We start from the raw sequence: 16,413 nt of genomic DNA on the forward strand, positions 1-16,413 counted from the left end.
CAATGGTCGTGATCAGTCTGCTCATCCCCACCCGCCGCGATTTCAACCAGACATTTCTTGTCCCAGCGCAAACAAGGGCTTCTTGGGGGTTCCAGCGCGGGTCGAGGGACCCGTCACCGCTCTTTCGGCGGAACCTTCGCCGGCCTTCCGGGGTGGCTGATCAATCACTTTTGCCCGCCTTATCTGCTCCGAGGCAGAGGCAGAAAACTTGTGACTATGGAGCTGGGAGGTCGGACGGCCTTGGCTTCATATAGCAACGGCCTGCAAGAGCCTGCGAGAGCGGTTAGGAAGAGCCCAAACATGCTTGATGCGTTGATCACGAAGTGCCTGGCATGATGACCGTCTGGATGTGTGCGGGTGCAGCCGCTATTTTATCTGTGTCTTAGCACAAATGAGGGGTCGATGGGCCTAAAAATAACACAAAATTCCAGGGGATTCCTCCGGCACGATCCTAATCGGAGAAAATGGATCTCGACGAGCCAACATAACACCACACAACGAAAGAAGAGCCTCTTGAAGCCAACGTGAGAGCAAAAGAGCTCAGCAACAACTCGTCCTATGTCGCACATTGCCGTCCAGTCTTCGACTCACCATTGGCGACCTAAAATTTCATGCTTCCGTCCTCCTGTCCGGCCCAGGGGTCTGGGACACTACCACTCTGCACCGACCAGGATCCTGCTGCTCCCCAACCACTCAGGGCCTGCCCGACATAATCCGCGAACTTGTCCCCCAGTCTCTCACCGTCAAGTCTCAAAGAGAGCCTTACCTTGCTTGCCTTCAAAATCTTGTCGGTCAGGTTACAGGCTCTTCACCGACCCAGAATGATTTCATTTTTCTCTCATAAGTGGGCCTGGAAATTCCTTCGAATTTTCCTTTTGTTAGTCATCACTTCCAGTCGCACGTGAGAGAGTCTCTGAGTCAGAGCCACTGGACTGTCTCTCCAGCTGTCTCTCTCGGCAATGCATCCTTGAGTCTCTTCAACGTTATGCGCAATTGGCGCAGGATCTGTTCGCTTGAGGCCAAGAAGTACTTGGGTGTTGGATATTCAAATGACTAAGATGCCCCTATGTACAGAAATGTTTACTGACGCTACCTCACGAGACCCCACGCGCCGAGCTGAATCTCAATGCGTCACCGGCTTGAGCTCCGCCACAGGTCTCATGGCGAACATGTGTCCTGCGCCCCCAGTGCTCCGCTTCACCATGACCACGCCTCTCTCTACCATCGATCGCTCGTACTCCTTCAACCTCGCAATCTTGTCTTGGGTCCGCCTCGAGCCGGAGGAAATTTCAACCAGCGCTCCGAACAGGTCGGCAGCGTCTTGAAAGGCGGAGTTCGCACCAACGCCTCCGACAGGTGACATGGGATGAGCTGCATCTCCAAGCAATGTGACCATTGGATGCGTGTCCTCAGCAGAGTTGATGAACTCGCTCCAAGACGATGTGAAAAGCTCCTCAGAGGTCGTATGGAAAGCAAGGGTAGATGCGGACTCCACATCTTGCTTTTCGATCAGCGTACGTATCGACGAGTGCCACGGCGATGCCATGGATTGTGCCTGTTGAGCCGATTGGGCATGGTCGAATCTCAAAAGCTCCTCAGACTTTGTTGGCACTACGTCCTCGCGGAAGCACAAGACCCAGTAGACGTAATCAGATGGAATGTGGTATTTCGTCCTCATGACCGAGTCTAGGGTCTTGTCGAACACCATGTTGTCGCCAAAGAGCTTCACCGGGCTCTCGCTGGACTCTCCAGTAAGTGACATGCCGCCGACAATCTCGGCAGGCACAGCAGACGCCAACTCTGGTGTTCTAAAGGTCTTTCCAAACACGGCTCGACCTTCAGTGTCCAACACGGTGAAGTTGGGCAATAGCTGTCGTCGGATAGCCGAGCGAGTGCCGTCCGCGCCGACAAGGAGGCTGCCTGTCTCCTTGGTTCCATCACCAAAGGTAACTTCAATCTCGCCTTCAGAATTCGTGATGTAGCTGTGAAACTTCTTCCCAAATGAAATATGCTCTTCCAAGCCTTCCAGCAGAATGCTGCGGAGAACCGCGCGGTCAACATTGTACGCCTTGCCATCCTGGAATCCCTGTCGTCCAGCCCCGGTCTTGGGAGGCGGGCCGGGAAGAGGCGTTGCCCACTCGGTGGGCGCGCCCGTCTTCGCATCCATTCGGCTGAACCCTGGCTGCATCGGAGCGGAGGTTGCTTCGAAGGCCTGCCAGAGGTGGCCGGGGAGAAGTTTCTGGAGAGCAGCGGCTCCATCAGGGGAGATGCGGATGCGGTAGCCCTGGGTTCGGAAAGCCGCCGAAGTATCTCGCTCGAAGACGTGGAATGGGATCGGAGGGTTGGCGCTCTTGAGGCTTTGAGCAAGGGCGAGACCGCCTAGGCCGCCGCCCACGATTATGATGCGTGATGATGGTGAAGAACTCATGATGGCTTTGCTACTGGTAGTAGTAAGGTTTGAGAATGCTCGTAACCAAAGAACGTCGTGACTCGGTGCGTGTGTTGAGTTTGATGATGCGAGAGAACAAGACGCAAAAGAGACCAGGCGTCGGTGGCATTTATAACCGCGTATTGATTTGAAGACATCTTCACATCCGGACATGGACTTTTATCATGAAGTCGGGTCATACATGGAAATTTGCCAAAGACCGGACCCGGTTCTGACGGTTGAGCGGTCGCTGGTGAGACGGCCACAATGTTTCGGGACCGAGCGTCGCACCCGTGGCCGAGCGGTTCCGCCCACCTGCCGCGTGTGCCGGGTCGGCGATGAGGACCATCGCTCGGCACTAGCCTCTATAGTCGACGCCACTCAGATTTTGGTGGCTGAGATCCCTCATACGGTCACTGCGGGCAGAGGGGGCACAGAACTCATGAGAAGCTTGATGTTCGAAAGGCAACGAATGTTGCTCTTGTGCCATTGCTTGTTGCGGGACAGTGAGATTGCTATATCAACAGATCAGAAGTTATTTCCTTGAAGTAGGCATTCGATTTACTGGCCTTCCCATGAATGTGTCGCGATGAGGCCCCGGGGCGTGCTGCGATGCTTCATGACCGACAACAAATGAGAATGAAATTGACAGATGCTCAATCGTCCGAGTAAACTAGGTACTTCCATTACTCTAGAAGGTCTCCCGAAACACATTCGTATTTCTTTTCTACTGAAAGCTATCTCAAACACTCTCCCTCATTCTTTTCGCTCATTCCAAGTTGCACCACATAGTCTCAACGTCTATCCCTATGCCGGGTGTACTCCTGTGACCTGTCTGATCATGCTATTACCAGTTACTCTAACGCACAATCGCATCCTTGAGAGGGATGTCAGTCGGAGCAAGAGTGGCAACGCTAATGTGAGGCCAAGAGAGGCCAGCAAAGTTGAGCATGACAGTCTGAGAGTACTGGATCTGAGTGTACTCGACAGTCACGGTTCTTCCCGTAGTGATCTTCTCCTCCACAACGAATGTAGGGACTCCATCGTGCTGGCCATGGGCTGCCGGTGAGACAGTCCCCGACTGCCCCAACTTGAGTTCAACCTCAGCTCTCACAGTCGAAACCCAGTAAGTCGCCTTCATGCTCACTGCATCCGCGTTGCTGGGCGGTCCATTAGTGGTGCCCTTACCAGCAACCAGGAAACCAATGTTGCTCGTGCCCCCGCCGGCCTTTGAATCAGTCGACACAGTGAAAGTGGTGGATTTGATGATATTCTTTTTCTCATTGACCTCACCCAAGATGATGTTAGGGTTGTCGATCATAGCCTGAGTGATGCTGCCGTTTTTGACGAAGAGGTCCAGATTCTGGGGGAGGCGGTGCGTGGCATCGTCCTTGGCTTTCATGCTGTCGAAGTGTTGTAGGTTGCTCCCTGCCTGGACTGTCCCGATAATAAATGGGATCATGCTCACTTTACCGATAGTAGGTGCCCCATCTGTGGTGACTGCTTCATCAAAGCACTGGGCATTGATTGTAGTCCCATGAGGAATAGATCCCATGCGTGCGTAAGATGCAGGAAGGGCCGGGTCCTCCGTCTTGGGGACGCGCATCCAGAGACCAGGCTCGAAATGAATGACGGGCTGGCCGGTTTCATTCTTGATCTCCGTCAAATCGATGATTGTTTGCACGTATGAGATTCCATCAAGTCCGATGTCTTGTTGATCGTCCAAGCCACGGTTGGGTACCGCTCCGTTCCCATCACTGGAGAGAGGCGTGGAAAAGACCTGAGTCTCTGCCGTCAGATTCAACTGCAAGATATTGTCCGTAACACCAGCATCTTTGCCTTGAGGCGGAACGTGCAATTCACTGATACCAGCCTTGGTGTTGTTTGGGCGGAAGATCGTGTTGAAACCAAGTCCTTTGAATGTTCCCTTAAAATGGCGGAGGACCTCCAAGTCAGGGGTTTCCAGGGTGGATACCGGGGGTTTCAGGTCAGCAACACCGTTGTGACCGTTGGTACCCTTGGTGCTGTGTCCATTGGTACCGTTGGACGCGGATTTACCGTTGACGTTGGGAACCGCACCCTCTTGAAAGTGCGCCGATTCAGAGAAGGTGAAGCCTGGCGGGAGGCTGATGGAGACAGCGGGGGCAGTGAATTGCTTCATGGTAAAGTATGTATAGTGATGATGGGATGAAGATGTGATAAGAAAGGGTAAGGAAAGAAAAGCAAACCCAGCTGGACCGGAGGTGCACCTTTATGTAGAAGGCAGCAGTCGGCATTGTTGACCGAATTATCATGGTCGAGTCTGCGTAGAAGCTGACAACCAACCCAGTCTTGGAATGGAAAATGCATGTATGCATGGAGGCGACAGTGATGGCTTCAGCATATGGGCTGATATAAGACAGGCTGAACGCCGTGGCGTAGAGCTGGCCAGATGCAACGAAAATGAACAGCCAACTGCTTCATCAATGCCTGTGCTGAGACCTCGCAACTCCTGAAACTATACTTCTGATCAACATACCACTACTATGCGTAGGTACCACCAGCTTTTCCGCCTCTTCAGGTGATTTCACATCGACGATCGAACACTCTAAACCCTGCAGGCCATTAATGATCAACTATCGCAATCTGACTAGATCTCACTCGAAAATCAGCAGTAGAAGTATTGCCATTGCGCCGCAGAAAAGAGCATGGACAATAGGGAAGGTACTATCCATGTCTCAACTTCAGAGTTTTTGGGCGGCATGGGAGCATGGGGGCAGGCATCCTGGCGCGAGCCAAACGTGGTAGGAATACGCCTTGTCCTGCAACCGGCATCCAAACAATCTACCCGCGAGCTGAATACAACCGGCTTCTTGCCTCCGAACCTTTCTATCTTCTCCAAACAGCTCGAAATATGTTTTCAGAAAGGCTATTGCGCTGTGAGCGAAATGAACACCGTAAGCTCATTGAAAATATGGCCACTCTTGGTTCTAGGCCGGCTGCAGATGTCAGACCCTGAATGTCATGGAATGCATGTCTCACTCGACGGCAGAAAACGGTCGCAATGTCAGCCTGCTTGGTATTCAAAGGCCTGCTATTGGACACGAGAAACAGCTAAGTTTCCAGCTGACCTTGGCAGAATTTTCAAGTCGAGGGGTTCTCTGACCGAAAACATCATGGCACCCGGCCAACAGGCATGGATGGACGTGGACTGGTATTGCCTACATACCTGCCACGCCTGCGACTTCAAGTTTCATTTGCCAGCTCAGCTCTACGGTAGACCTCTCGGACGATGCCAATTTGGTGGCTCATAGCAACGTGTCCGGCCTTAGCTGACACGCGGAATCCCCGCACACAATACCGAGACATGCACCACCACCACAGGACTCGCCTAGCTCCCGTAGGGCTCCCGAGTGGTTCCCGTCCCGTTAGCTCCCGCTCTATGAAATTAGGATTGCGGTCAAGCATTGGCCACCATCGGGAGGGAAAGACGAAAACATCAAGCATAGGTGGAATTGGCTCCCTAATTGTGCCCGAGTATGGTCAGGCTCCAGGCTCTGACGATAGCCTCCTTCAATCGTCTTCTTAGACTACCATTCCTACCCGTATCTTCTCAGTCTTCGCGGCTCTCTCCATCAGTTCTTGGCGTTGATGATTGAGTATTGCGAAGAGAATCTTGAAGGCAATGGCAAACCAGTAAATCCCCGCGGCACCAGTAAACAAGGTACTGAGAATGATAAACGCCAAAGCCTTTGCGCCATATTCGACATGAATGCCCAAGTTCCTCCCTAACATTCCAATCGTACCACCAACAGCGAGAACCAAGGTGACGGTGATTACACCTATGCTTATCTGGGATCCAGTCGCAAAAAGTGAGACGAGAATGTTCGCCAGCATGTTCAGCTTACTGGATCTGAAAACCACTCCCGAAATTGAGCTGATGATAAGTAATGCGTTTCCGACAAGGGCTATTATGTAGAATGCAAAAAGAATGTTTCCGAGTGCCGAGAGAATGTCGTCGAAGGAGCCGAAGATGTCGGCAATTTGCCCAGAGAATGGTATGGTAATGTTCGCCACTCCTAGGGGGATCTTCGTTGGGATTTTGGAGACGAGATCCTCAACTCCTAAGTCTAATCAGCAAAGATTTCCTCTTAAGACACGTCATCATTGTAGGCCTCGTGTCTTACCAACTCCTTGTTCGCTGTATCGAGGACATGCAGACATGGGCCCGGATGCTCCTCTCGACGACTCGTTTAGGGGCATCCCCATGCAAACATTTGCGACATAGAAGGTGTACTGATTCTTGATGCCAATGATGGAGCTGATCTCATCTATGAAGGCCTTTTCGATAACTTGAATTTCGCCTTCGATCCCGTGCGTGATGTTTCCCAGCAGACTACCAATGGCACCCGCAGCTGCTGGAACAGCAGACTCAAGGCTCCCAACAATCTGGGCTGGATTCGGAATTAGGCTCGCCAGGGCTGCCGGATTCTCGAGAACAACCAACGGATTTGGTATAGAAGATGCAACTCCTTGAAGAGCGCCTATTGGGTTCTCTAAAATTTCCAAGGGATTTGGTATTGTTGGTGAGGGATCGGGGTCAGGTGAGCGGCCCGCAAGTGCGTGGTGTTGAACAGGGGCCTGAACCACTCGAGAGGTTGTGCCGGATTGGTTCAACGATGTCAAACTTATCTAAACGCTATGTAAGAGCAAGCTAAAATGGCTGTTCCATTCACAAAACATACCGAGAGGAAGTATACGTCGCTCGCCTGATCAGCCTGCCGACCAGAGAGGACAAGAACCAACGTCAAAGAGAAAGAAACAATGCTGAGAGCAGCCGGTAGCAAAGCTGACCGACGATATTGCCGCCGACTTGCGACCCGGCTCTCTAGACTGGCAGTTGACTGGCTAAATGCGCTGAACATGTTGAGAGGGATCAGGAAGAGATGAAAGATGAGGGACTTGGCGACAACACCCATCCCAGATTGAGTGTGATAATGACATCTAGATTAATATCATCAAAACCACATGTGAATGATTTCTCATCTCCAAAGCCCCTTGTTAATCAGATATTATCTCCGCGTCTAGAAACACGAAAACGATGATCCGTACCTGCCGAGAGCACTGCCATCACGGAAAGTATCTTCGTGAACAATGACTCAATGGTTGACAGACTGTCAGTAGACAGCCTCCACATCCCAGGGCCACGATCTTATCATTATGAGATCTGATTCGTTCATAACAGGCTTTCAGCTGGACATTGACCGGTGTTCCCCACGGCATGGATCAAAGTCTCTCAGATGCCGGTGGGAGCCACAGATGTGGTGTGGCAGTTGTCATCGCGACTTACAAGCCGCTTTCGGCAACGTCTCCAGCTCAGCCGCAAAATGCCCTTTGCGTCTCTGCGCCTCGGAGGGCTCCAGAGTCTAATTCCTTCTTTACGTGATTGACGTTTCGCAGTCTCTTTCCCCGCAGGGCACGCTGGCCTATCAGCGCTTACGGATGAACTTGAGAATACTCTGGTTTTGGCTTCATCTCATGTTCTCAAACCGGTTCATTACCCGTTTGGTAGGTGTGGCTATCAACACACAGACAGATGCACGTCAACGGCATGTACGTTCGTTGGACCCTTTAACGGCAGATGTCAATGCATGTGAAGATTCGTGGAGGCTGAGTCCAATGAACGGAGGGGAAAACCTCGAAAAAGGAAATCGAGTCGTGATGATGTACGCGGCCGGCCTGGATGAGTCTGGGTCGCTTCTGATTTCCCAGTGAGGGCAACCTCCAGATGTCCGAAGTGGAAGTCGATTCATGAGGGCGGCATTGAAACAGCTGGACAGCCAGATCTACTACAAATATGGCAAAGACTCGGCAGTCTGCAACAAAAATCAGGCTTAAAGCAAAGAAATTGAATGCATCACTGCCAACAACACTGTAACTATCCTTTTCTGACGCATCGAGCTTGAAGTCTCAATCATCATGGGCTTCCACAACCCACTTCCTTCATCTATGGAGGGTAAGTTCAGATTCAAACATTATATGTACAAACACTGACAACACCCAGCTGAGTGCAAGAAGTGTGCAAAGATTTTGACATCCTTTGTTGATGCCAGGCGTTTCGGCCCCGACAGAGTCATTCCAGCCAAAGTGTTGTCTTCAGCTAAGGTGGGTATCCTTTTCAATCGGACCTTCGGGCAGCGCCGCTTACACAAATCTTTCGACAGGGTCTCGCAGTCATCACTGTATTCAAAGCCGGCCTCTTTGGATCGGGCAGATTTGGTAGTGGAGTTGTCGTTGCCCGTCTGCCGAATGGTTTATGGAGCGCTCCGTCCGCCGTCGCCCTTGCCGGCACCGGCATAGGAAGTCAAATCGGTCTTGAACTTGTCGATTTTGTCTTTGTTCTCAACAGCTCCGACGCAGTCAAGACCTTTTCTCAAGCAGGATCCCTGAGCTTCGGAGGCAGTCTGTCGCTGGCTGCCGGTCCCTTCGGACGCACAGCAGAGGCTGCTGGAGCTGCCAATCGACGAGGTGCCGCGGCCATCTACAGCTACTCAAAAGCCAAGGGATTCTTTGCTGGGATTTCTCTGGAAGGCTCAGTGATGGCTGAACGGAAGGGTGCGAATGACAAGATGTACGGATGGCCGTACTCTGCGGGCCAGCTCCTCTCAGGAGTAGTTCAGCCTCCTCCCGCCGCTGCGCCGCTGATGGAAGTTCTCAAGATGAATGCATTTGGAAGTTACATGTTCTTGCCGATTGGCATTCAAAGTCCGGCCATACCGAGTCCTAGGTTGGAAGCTGAAAGAAGCGCCGGCTCTAGCTTCGATGATGCGGATGTGCCCCTGGTGGCACTGTCACCACGCCCTCTTCGGTCCAGACTTGAGACTGGCACGATGACATCGCAGCAGCAGTCCAGAGAGAATGAGGAGCAGCACGCTGCGGAACAACGCCTGCAGGCCCTTCGATACGAGGGAAGCCAATCTGGAAGACAACGGCCAAGAGGTCAGCAGCCCGGCGCACAGCATTCTGAGACAAGGGCCGGGAGGCAAACGTCGCCGAGACAGCACCTGCAAAGACAGGAATCTGAGAGGCAGAGATCGGAAAAGCCTGCCCAGTTATATCTGGATGATCAGTCGAACATGATTTGAATGTGGGCAGCCCGGTATTGGGCGACAACTTGGAGAAGGATTTCAGAAGTCATTAGTCTCGCTTCATGTCTAGGACAGTTTTGCCTTTGAATTCGATGCTTCTTTTACCTTTTGATCCCAGCCACATCCAATTTGTAGAGGTTTACGCCACACTATGAAAATGAATTCGATGCTTACCTAGTACTTTCCATTTGTGTTAACTTAGCCTCCTACCGTTTCATTGTACAGGTGACAGAGTATCATTGCTGTCACTTGTCAAACATTTAATTCCCGACCATCTTGACCCGCAGAAGACGAAGAAGCGGAGTGCGAAATGCTGTGTGTTGGACAATGAAGGGCGCTAACCCAGGGGCTAGAGCAGAAGTAGATAACACTGCGGGCCTGTTGTTCCGCCTATCTTCAGTGCACGTGCCCAAGAGCAGGGGGCCATGATGTCTTGGCTGTAAGCATCCTCGGCTAAAGCGGCCTAGTTTGACCATTGTTTTCGCAAGCCAAGGTCATACAAAATACACCGAATTTCACATCTCCAAAAGTCCATCAAGTATTCACTAGCAAGAGGTTGAGGCTCCGGCTTACCGGCACTGCGGAACGTCGGTGCTGTTTAGTCTCACCCTTGCCGGTTGGACATGCAGATACAGCCAGTTAGACAAGCCAAAGAACCGGGAGGCGTCGCCAGATGCGTGAACATGGCAGCTGTCTTAGACTTTAGTCAGTTCCCTAGTAATGAACGGCGCGGATCGCGTGGGCAACTTGATCCAAACGAGTCATTGTCACTGGCGACATCGGATAGGCGTCCTGGAACACCATAGGCTCCGCATGGAGCCGGGGACCCCCCCGAGGTGGAACGGACGAATAGATCGAGGCATCGCTTAAGATATCCGTGCAACATGGAGCCTCGGCCGATTCATCGAGATTCACTGGACGAGGGATGATGTCACGCTCCATGAGGTTAGCCGAGTTATTTTTTCCACGAACGTGTCGCCACGTCGACCGCCCCGAACGGGTTCTAGAACCCCAACCGCAACAACCCACACGCACGGTAGATCGAAAACTCGGCCGAGGGGGCGGGGACGCGTCAATCTTACCCTGAGAGGCAAATGTCAGACCAGAAAAAATAATGGAAAATTGAGAAATGCAGAGAGACGTCTGATGTGAGCTTGCTTCAACACCGAGGCCACACCGAGAACCCATCCCAGGCGCGCCGCAACGTCTTACCCCTCACCGATTGTTCGCGCGCATCCGATGTCAACCTCCACCGAGGCTCAGCGCGAGCGGGAGGTTCAGCGATACCTCCAGAGCTGGCAGGTCGCCCAGGGTTCTTCTCTCAACGTCGCCACCAATGTCGACAGCATCGCGGCGCCTGATCTGCAGAGCACAGGCTACCAGGCCAAGGCGTCGCCGGACAGGACTCTCACGGCCTTCTCCCAGCTGGCCGTCCTCAAGCTCGACGTCAGGCGTGCCATGGTATCGCTGATTGACTCTACCACTCAGACCATCCTTTCCGAGGCCACTCGAAACATCCAGCTGGGAGAGCTCGACAGCGAGGCTGCGGAAGAACCGGTGAACAGCACGAACAGCGACCTATGGCGTATGTAGACTCTCTCCAGGAGACGGCTCCAAGTAGCCATTCTGTCGCCTGTGCCAAGGGTTGCCCTCGGCTTTGCAGAGTCGTGGGATGGAACCTACTCTTGCGGTGCCGTCATGCTGACCATGAAAACTTCAAACAGTCGGCGCAACCATCCTATCCCGCCCGGATGCTGTCTGCGAGCATTCCCTCATAAACACCTGCACCGCGATAGACTCCCCGAAGGATCGGCCGTACACCGTCCCAGGCCTCATCGTCTCCGACTGCCGCTACGATTCACGCTTCGCAACCCGTCCGTATGTTCTGTCGGAGCCTGGTGTTCGATTTTATGCCGGCGTGCCAATTTTCTCCCGAAACGGACACAGAATCGGCTCCTTTGCTGTGTCGGATGAGCGCCCTCATGATGGACTCACAATCGAAGAGATCAAGTTCATGCAGGGCATTGCCCAGACTGTGATGGAGCACCTAGAATGGGCAAGGGACCGTGTGGATCGCTTCAAGGGTGAGCGTATCGTTCGGGGATTGGCGGCTTTCGTTGAGGATTGCTTCACTTTGAACGACGACAACATTTTGGCCAAGGACGATGTATCCCCGAACCCAACGACGATTCGCCCTCCCGAGATGGCGCTCAGCTCTTCGAAGCGCCCTCTTTCGACAGCCAATGTTTACTTTCGTGGATCCGGATCCCCTCGATCGTCCCTGCCGACACGTCTACGACAGGCGGCGCCGAACTCTCCACCACAATCGCCGCCGAGGAACAACTTCAAGCAATTTAACAAGCAGAAGCCTGATAGTATATCGAACCTCTACCACCGTGCGGCTGACATCTTGCGACGCTCGACGCTCGCTGACGGTGTCGTCTTTTTGGGTGCCACAACCACAACCTCCAGACAGCTGAGCAAGGCCATGAGGATGGGAGGATCAAAGTCGTCCGACGAGGACGAGCAGTCGCTACCAGTCACTTCAGGCTCTGAAGGCGTGGGACTCGACAGCTCTGACTCCGACACATCACCCGCGGCGAGGCCTTGTAAAATCCTGTCCTACTCCATCACTGATGAGCAGACACGCGCTGGCATGGAGCAGGGCCCTCCCCTTTCGCTTGGAACACTCGAAAAGTACTTTGCCATGTTCCCGATGGGGAAAACGTTGTCCTTCACTGAAACCGGGGCTGGTGTTTCCTCAGAAGATGACAGCGCAAGCGACCGAGAGCTCATCAGAACAGGGCCCCAGGCAGGCGAGAAAACCGGAGAAGGAAACAGGCGCCGAAAAATCAGGATGGACCACGAAGAGCTTCTCAAGAAAATTCCCGGCGCAAAGTCTGTGGTCTTCGTTCCTCTTTTCGACTACAGTGAAGACAGATTTGCTGGAGGTTGCTTCTTGTGGACGTCAGTCACTGGGCGTATGATGAACCTCGACCAAGACCTCTCCTATCTGCGAGCTTTCAGCAACAGCATAATGACTCAAGTTGGACGTATCAACACGCAGAAGAACGAGGCCGCAAAGACGACATTCATTGCCAGCATGAGTCACGAGCTGCGCAGCCCTCTTCATGGAATTCTAGGCTCAGCAGAACTTCTCAAGGACTCCGATACCGATACATACCAAGCGGGCCTCGTAAACTCCATCTCTACTTGCGGCAAGACGCTCCTCGATACTCTAAACCATGTTCTCGACTATAGCAAAATCAATCGACTGGGACGTGCGCAAATGAGAAAAAGCGCAAGGCAAAACAGGCCCGTCGTCCTGTCTTCTGATTCTCTTGAGAGTCTGAGCATGACGGCAGTAGTGGATCTCGGTGTTCTCGTGGAGGAAGTTGTCGACGCTATTGCGGCAGGCCACTCATTCAAGAAACTTGCGGGCGCAGCCGCGCTGGGATCAACAAAAACAACTGCAGGTCAACTCGGAGGACCCATCGAGATTGGCAAGTACCAAGCTCCGGGAGCCGACGGGCCTGTCTCGGTGTTGGTTGACATCTGTCCGAAGACTTCATGGATGGTGAAGACGCAACCAGGCGCTCTCCGCAGGATCATTATGAATCTCTTTGGCAATGCTCTAAAGTATACCACGTCAGGATTTGTGCTTGTTTCTCTTACCGGTCAAGCCAGGTCAGATGGGTCCAAGGTCAATGCTCTGATCAGGGTTGCAGATACTGGCAAGGGCATAAGTGACGATTTCCAGCAAAACCGCCTATTTATCCCCTTTAGCCAGGAAGACTCATTTCAGCCTGGTACTGGCCTTGGCTTGAGCATCGTCAAGCAGATTGTGGACTCTCTTGGCGGCACTCTAGAAGTCAAATCTGAGCAAGGCAGGGGAACAGAGGTTGACGTGCATCTCCGGCTCGCACCTGTTTCTGACCCAGCAGCTCATCAACCTGATGAGGCCATTCGATCGGTCGCGGAACAAACAAAAGGCAAGAAGCTTGTGCTCTTGAACGGATATACCACACCACAGCCTGCGTCTGTCACCCGACAAGTTTCCAAGATCAACGAGGTGCTTTTCAACACTTGCTCGAATTGGTTCGGCATGAAGGTAGATAAAGAAACCAACACAAACGTGTCAGACGCCGACATGTTCGTTTACTGCGAACCACCTCCTATTGAGGTACTCGAAAAGCGATTCCGCGACCATCAAACGCCCTCGGCACGAAAGGTTCCGATCATTATTGTCTGCCAAAATGCGGAAGAAGCGGTTCAGATTTCTCATAAACATACAAAGGTCTTAGGCCAGATGTCTCAGATCGTTGAGGTGATACCACAACCGTAAGTCAAGCTCTTCATTCTCAATGCCTTAAGAATATGACGCTGATTTCGATGCAGTTGTGGTCCGCGAAAGCTAGCCAAGGTCTTCAGCAATTGTTTAAAGAGAGCAGAAGCGGCTGCAAAGGCGCCAAACGGAGAGAGTATCTCGGTCACCGCATCAAATGCCGAAATGGAGCCAACGATCAAGGAACTCCCGATGGGCACACCACAACCAGACGACAGAGTCATCGTACACTATGACCAACCTCCTGAAGAGGTCAAAGAGGAGCTAGTTTCGTCTCGTGCAATCAGCAAATCGCTAGGCACGGTGCAAGTCAAGGAAATTGGCGGGACCGACTTGAAGGAGCGCAAAGACAGCAAGCTGCACGTCTTGCTGGTGGATGACAACAAGATCAACCTGAAGCTTCTGGTGATGTTCATGAAGAAGTGTGGCTACTCGTACGAGGAGGCAGAAAACGGACAAGAAGCGGTTGACAGGTTCAAAGAAGCTTCGGGCGTCCACATTTCAGAAGACGCACCCGAATACGAGAGACCGCGTCGGTTCGACTTCATCCTCATGGACATCAGCATGCCGATACTCAATGGATTTGAAGCAACCAGGTATATCAGGGAGTTTGAGCGCGAACACCGGATGCAACCGCCGACGAATGTTATCGCGCTGACGGGTCTTGCCAGCGCTGACGCAAGAAGGAACGCCGAATCTGTGGGTATTGATGTGTTTATGCCGAAGCCGGTACGATTTGCGGAGTTGAAGACGCTGTTGTTGGCAGCTGAGACGCACGGGCGATGATAATGATCTATGGGTTGGGTGGGATTTGTTGACACCATTTCCTGGTTTCCTTTTTAAAATATTAAACACGACTAGATGGAACTGGTTTTCAATCATAAATTTCAATTCTCCTTCTGGTAACTCAGGACAGCTACACATGGGAACTTGTTCTCTCCCTCTCAGCCTCGACGATTTCATCTTGACCCACACAACTAAGCCCCTCAAAGTCGTCGAGTTACTTGGATTTGTCTGCAAACCGGTCTGAGGCTAAAAACGAATGACAAGTTCACACTGAAGTCGTGATTGGTAAAACTCCAAGACTATGGATGATCCAATGGTAACCCAGTCTTACTATCAAGCCTGAGAACAAATGGGGGCCGATGACGGATCATATGTTGAACCGAAACCATCGGCAAGCGTTCTGCATGCATCATGAACTAACTGCTGGCTGATCTGGTGTACGCTGTGGAAAGTTTCAGTAACTGGAGAGAACGTTTGAGCTTTCACATCTTACCCTGAAAGAATCAGCACTGAGTGCGTGGCTCCTTTGTAAACCTTGGTTTCGACCTCGACACCGGCATCCTTTAGTTGCTCTGCGTACTTGAGACCTTCGGGCGCTAGGAGGTCGATCTCGGCAATAGCAATCCAGGTCTTTGGGCTTCGTGCCACAATGTCTTTGGGTGCAAAGCATGGCGATGCGTCCCAGTTTTTCTTGTCTTCATGGTTCGGGAAGTAGAGGTTTTGGTACCAAGTCATTCGTCCAGGCGTAAGCCAGGGAACGTGCTTGGAAGAGGACCACACAGTCTCTACTGTGGCAGTACTGTCAATGACAGGACATATGAGAATTTGAGAAATGGGGGCTGGTGCCACGTTCTCTAGAGAGGCTTTCATTGTGAGAACAGCAGCAAGGCTCCCACCGCTGTTACTATCAGTAACAGAATGAGGACAGGATCACACGATGGTTCACTTACGCCGAAAGACCGCCGATTGTCAGAAGAGAGGTGTTGATATTGAGACGCGATGCATTAGCAGGCTGAACCATCCATCTAAGTCCAGTCAGACAATCATCTACAGCGGCGGGATAGACGTGCTCGGGGGCATGGCGATAATTGATGGTGACAACCACGCATCTGACGTCTACGTTTTGTTAACACCTGCCTCGCATCTTCAGAACGGGAGCTCACGTTTGCAAACATGCGTCAAGAATCCATTCTCACTGTCTAATCCCCCATTGACCCAACCACCTCCGTGCAGCCACACTAAGCATGGCCATCTTCCCGGGGGCGCTTCGCCTTCAGGCACAAACACGCGTACTTGAATGTCGCCACCGAGCTCCTCATTCCAGGTTTTACCAACTCGAGATGGCTTCTGCATGACATGCGCAAGAGGATTCGGATCAAATCGCGAAGATGGATCCCATGGCTGAGCTTCTGAGGGCTCTATGAATTGGATGATGCTGTCATGGAGAGCAACATATTCGGGGTCCAGCTTCTGGCGGACAGATGGGTGAATGGGCTGATACACTCCGTTGCGTTGACAGCGTCCGCCCCCAAGTTTGACCCGGAAGGAAAATTTTCCGCTAGCTTAGAAACCCCTTAAAACCCCCTAAACTTCACGTTTTAATAACTCTATGCGTACGTAATGCGCGTAAATAAAAAATATATCAATCGATAGCCCTCGATTAGGTGATTATAATGATATCTTTTTTATTCTCGCGTATTACGTACGCATAGAGTTATCTAAGTGTG

The 16,413-nt window shown here is 52.1% G+C and overlaps 5 protein-coding genes across 5 annotated transcripts; 2 read left to right on the plus strand and 3 right to left on the minus strand.

The window, feature by feature from the left end:
• Positions 1-1,123: 1,123 nt before the first annotated feature.
• Positions 1,124-2,428, minus strand: CGCS363_v003522 (putative FAD-dependent monooxygenase; the record flags this gene model as incomplete). Its single annotated transcript, XM_036635371.1, has 1 exon — positions 1,124-2,428. The coding sequence occupies one exon, from the start codon at positions 2,426-2,428 to the stop codon at positions 1,124-1,126; it is 1,305 nt and encodes a 434-aa protein (XP_036499336.1).
• An 859-nt stretch (positions 2,429-3,287) lies between these two features.
• On the minus strand, positions 3,288-4,589 carry CGCS363_v003523 (uncharacterized protein; the record flags this gene model as incomplete). The annotated part of the gene is made up of 1 exon (XM_036635372.1): positions 3,288-4,589. The coding sequence occupies one exon, from the start codon at positions 4,587-4,589 to the stop codon at positions 3,288-3,290; it is 1,302 nt and encodes a 433-aa protein (XP_036499337.1).
• Positions 4,590-8,386: 3,797 nt separating this feature from the next.
• On the plus strand, positions 8,387-9,552 carry CGCS363_v003524 (SH3 domain-containing protein; the record flags this gene model as incomplete). Its single annotated transcript, XM_036635373.1, has 3 exons — positions 8,387-8,423; positions 8,472-8,572; positions 8,632-9,552. The coding sequence occupies 3 exons, from the start codon at positions 8,387-8,389 to the stop codon at positions 9,550-9,552; spliced, it is 1,059 nt and encodes a 352-aa protein (XP_036499321.1).
• A 1,242-nt stretch (positions 9,553-10,794) lies between these two features.
• On the plus strand, positions 10,795-14,686 carry dokA (Hybrid signal transduction protein dokA; the record flags this gene model as incomplete). The annotated part of the gene is made up of 3 exons (XM_036635374.1): positions 10,795-11,140; positions 11,280-13,896; positions 13,954-14,686. The coding sequence occupies 3 exons, from the start codon at positions 10,795-10,797 to the stop codon at positions 14,684-14,686; spliced, it is 3,696 nt and encodes a 1,231-aa protein (XP_036499322.1).
• Positions 14,687-15,095: 409 nt separating this feature from the next.
• Positions 15,096-16,039, minus strand: CGCS363_v003526 (AB hydrolase superfamily protein; the record flags this gene model as incomplete). The annotated part of the gene is made up of 4 exons (XM_036635375.1): positions 15,096-15,102; positions 15,180-15,584; positions 15,637-15,802; positions 15,850-16,039. The coding sequence occupies 4 exons, from the start codon at positions 16,037-16,039 to the stop codon at positions 15,096-15,098; spliced, it is 768 nt and encodes a 255-aa protein (XP_036499338.1).
• Between the last annotated feature and the right edge of the window lie 374 nt (positions 16,040-16,413).

This window comes from Colletotrichum siamense, assembly GCF_013390195.1.
Source record: "Colletotrichum siamense strain Cg363 chromosome Unknown KSG_Cg363_contig02, whole genome shotgun sequence".
NCBI lineage: Eukaryota > Fungi > Ascomycota > Sordariomycetes > Glomerellales > Glomerellaceae > Colletotrichum > Colletotrichum siamense.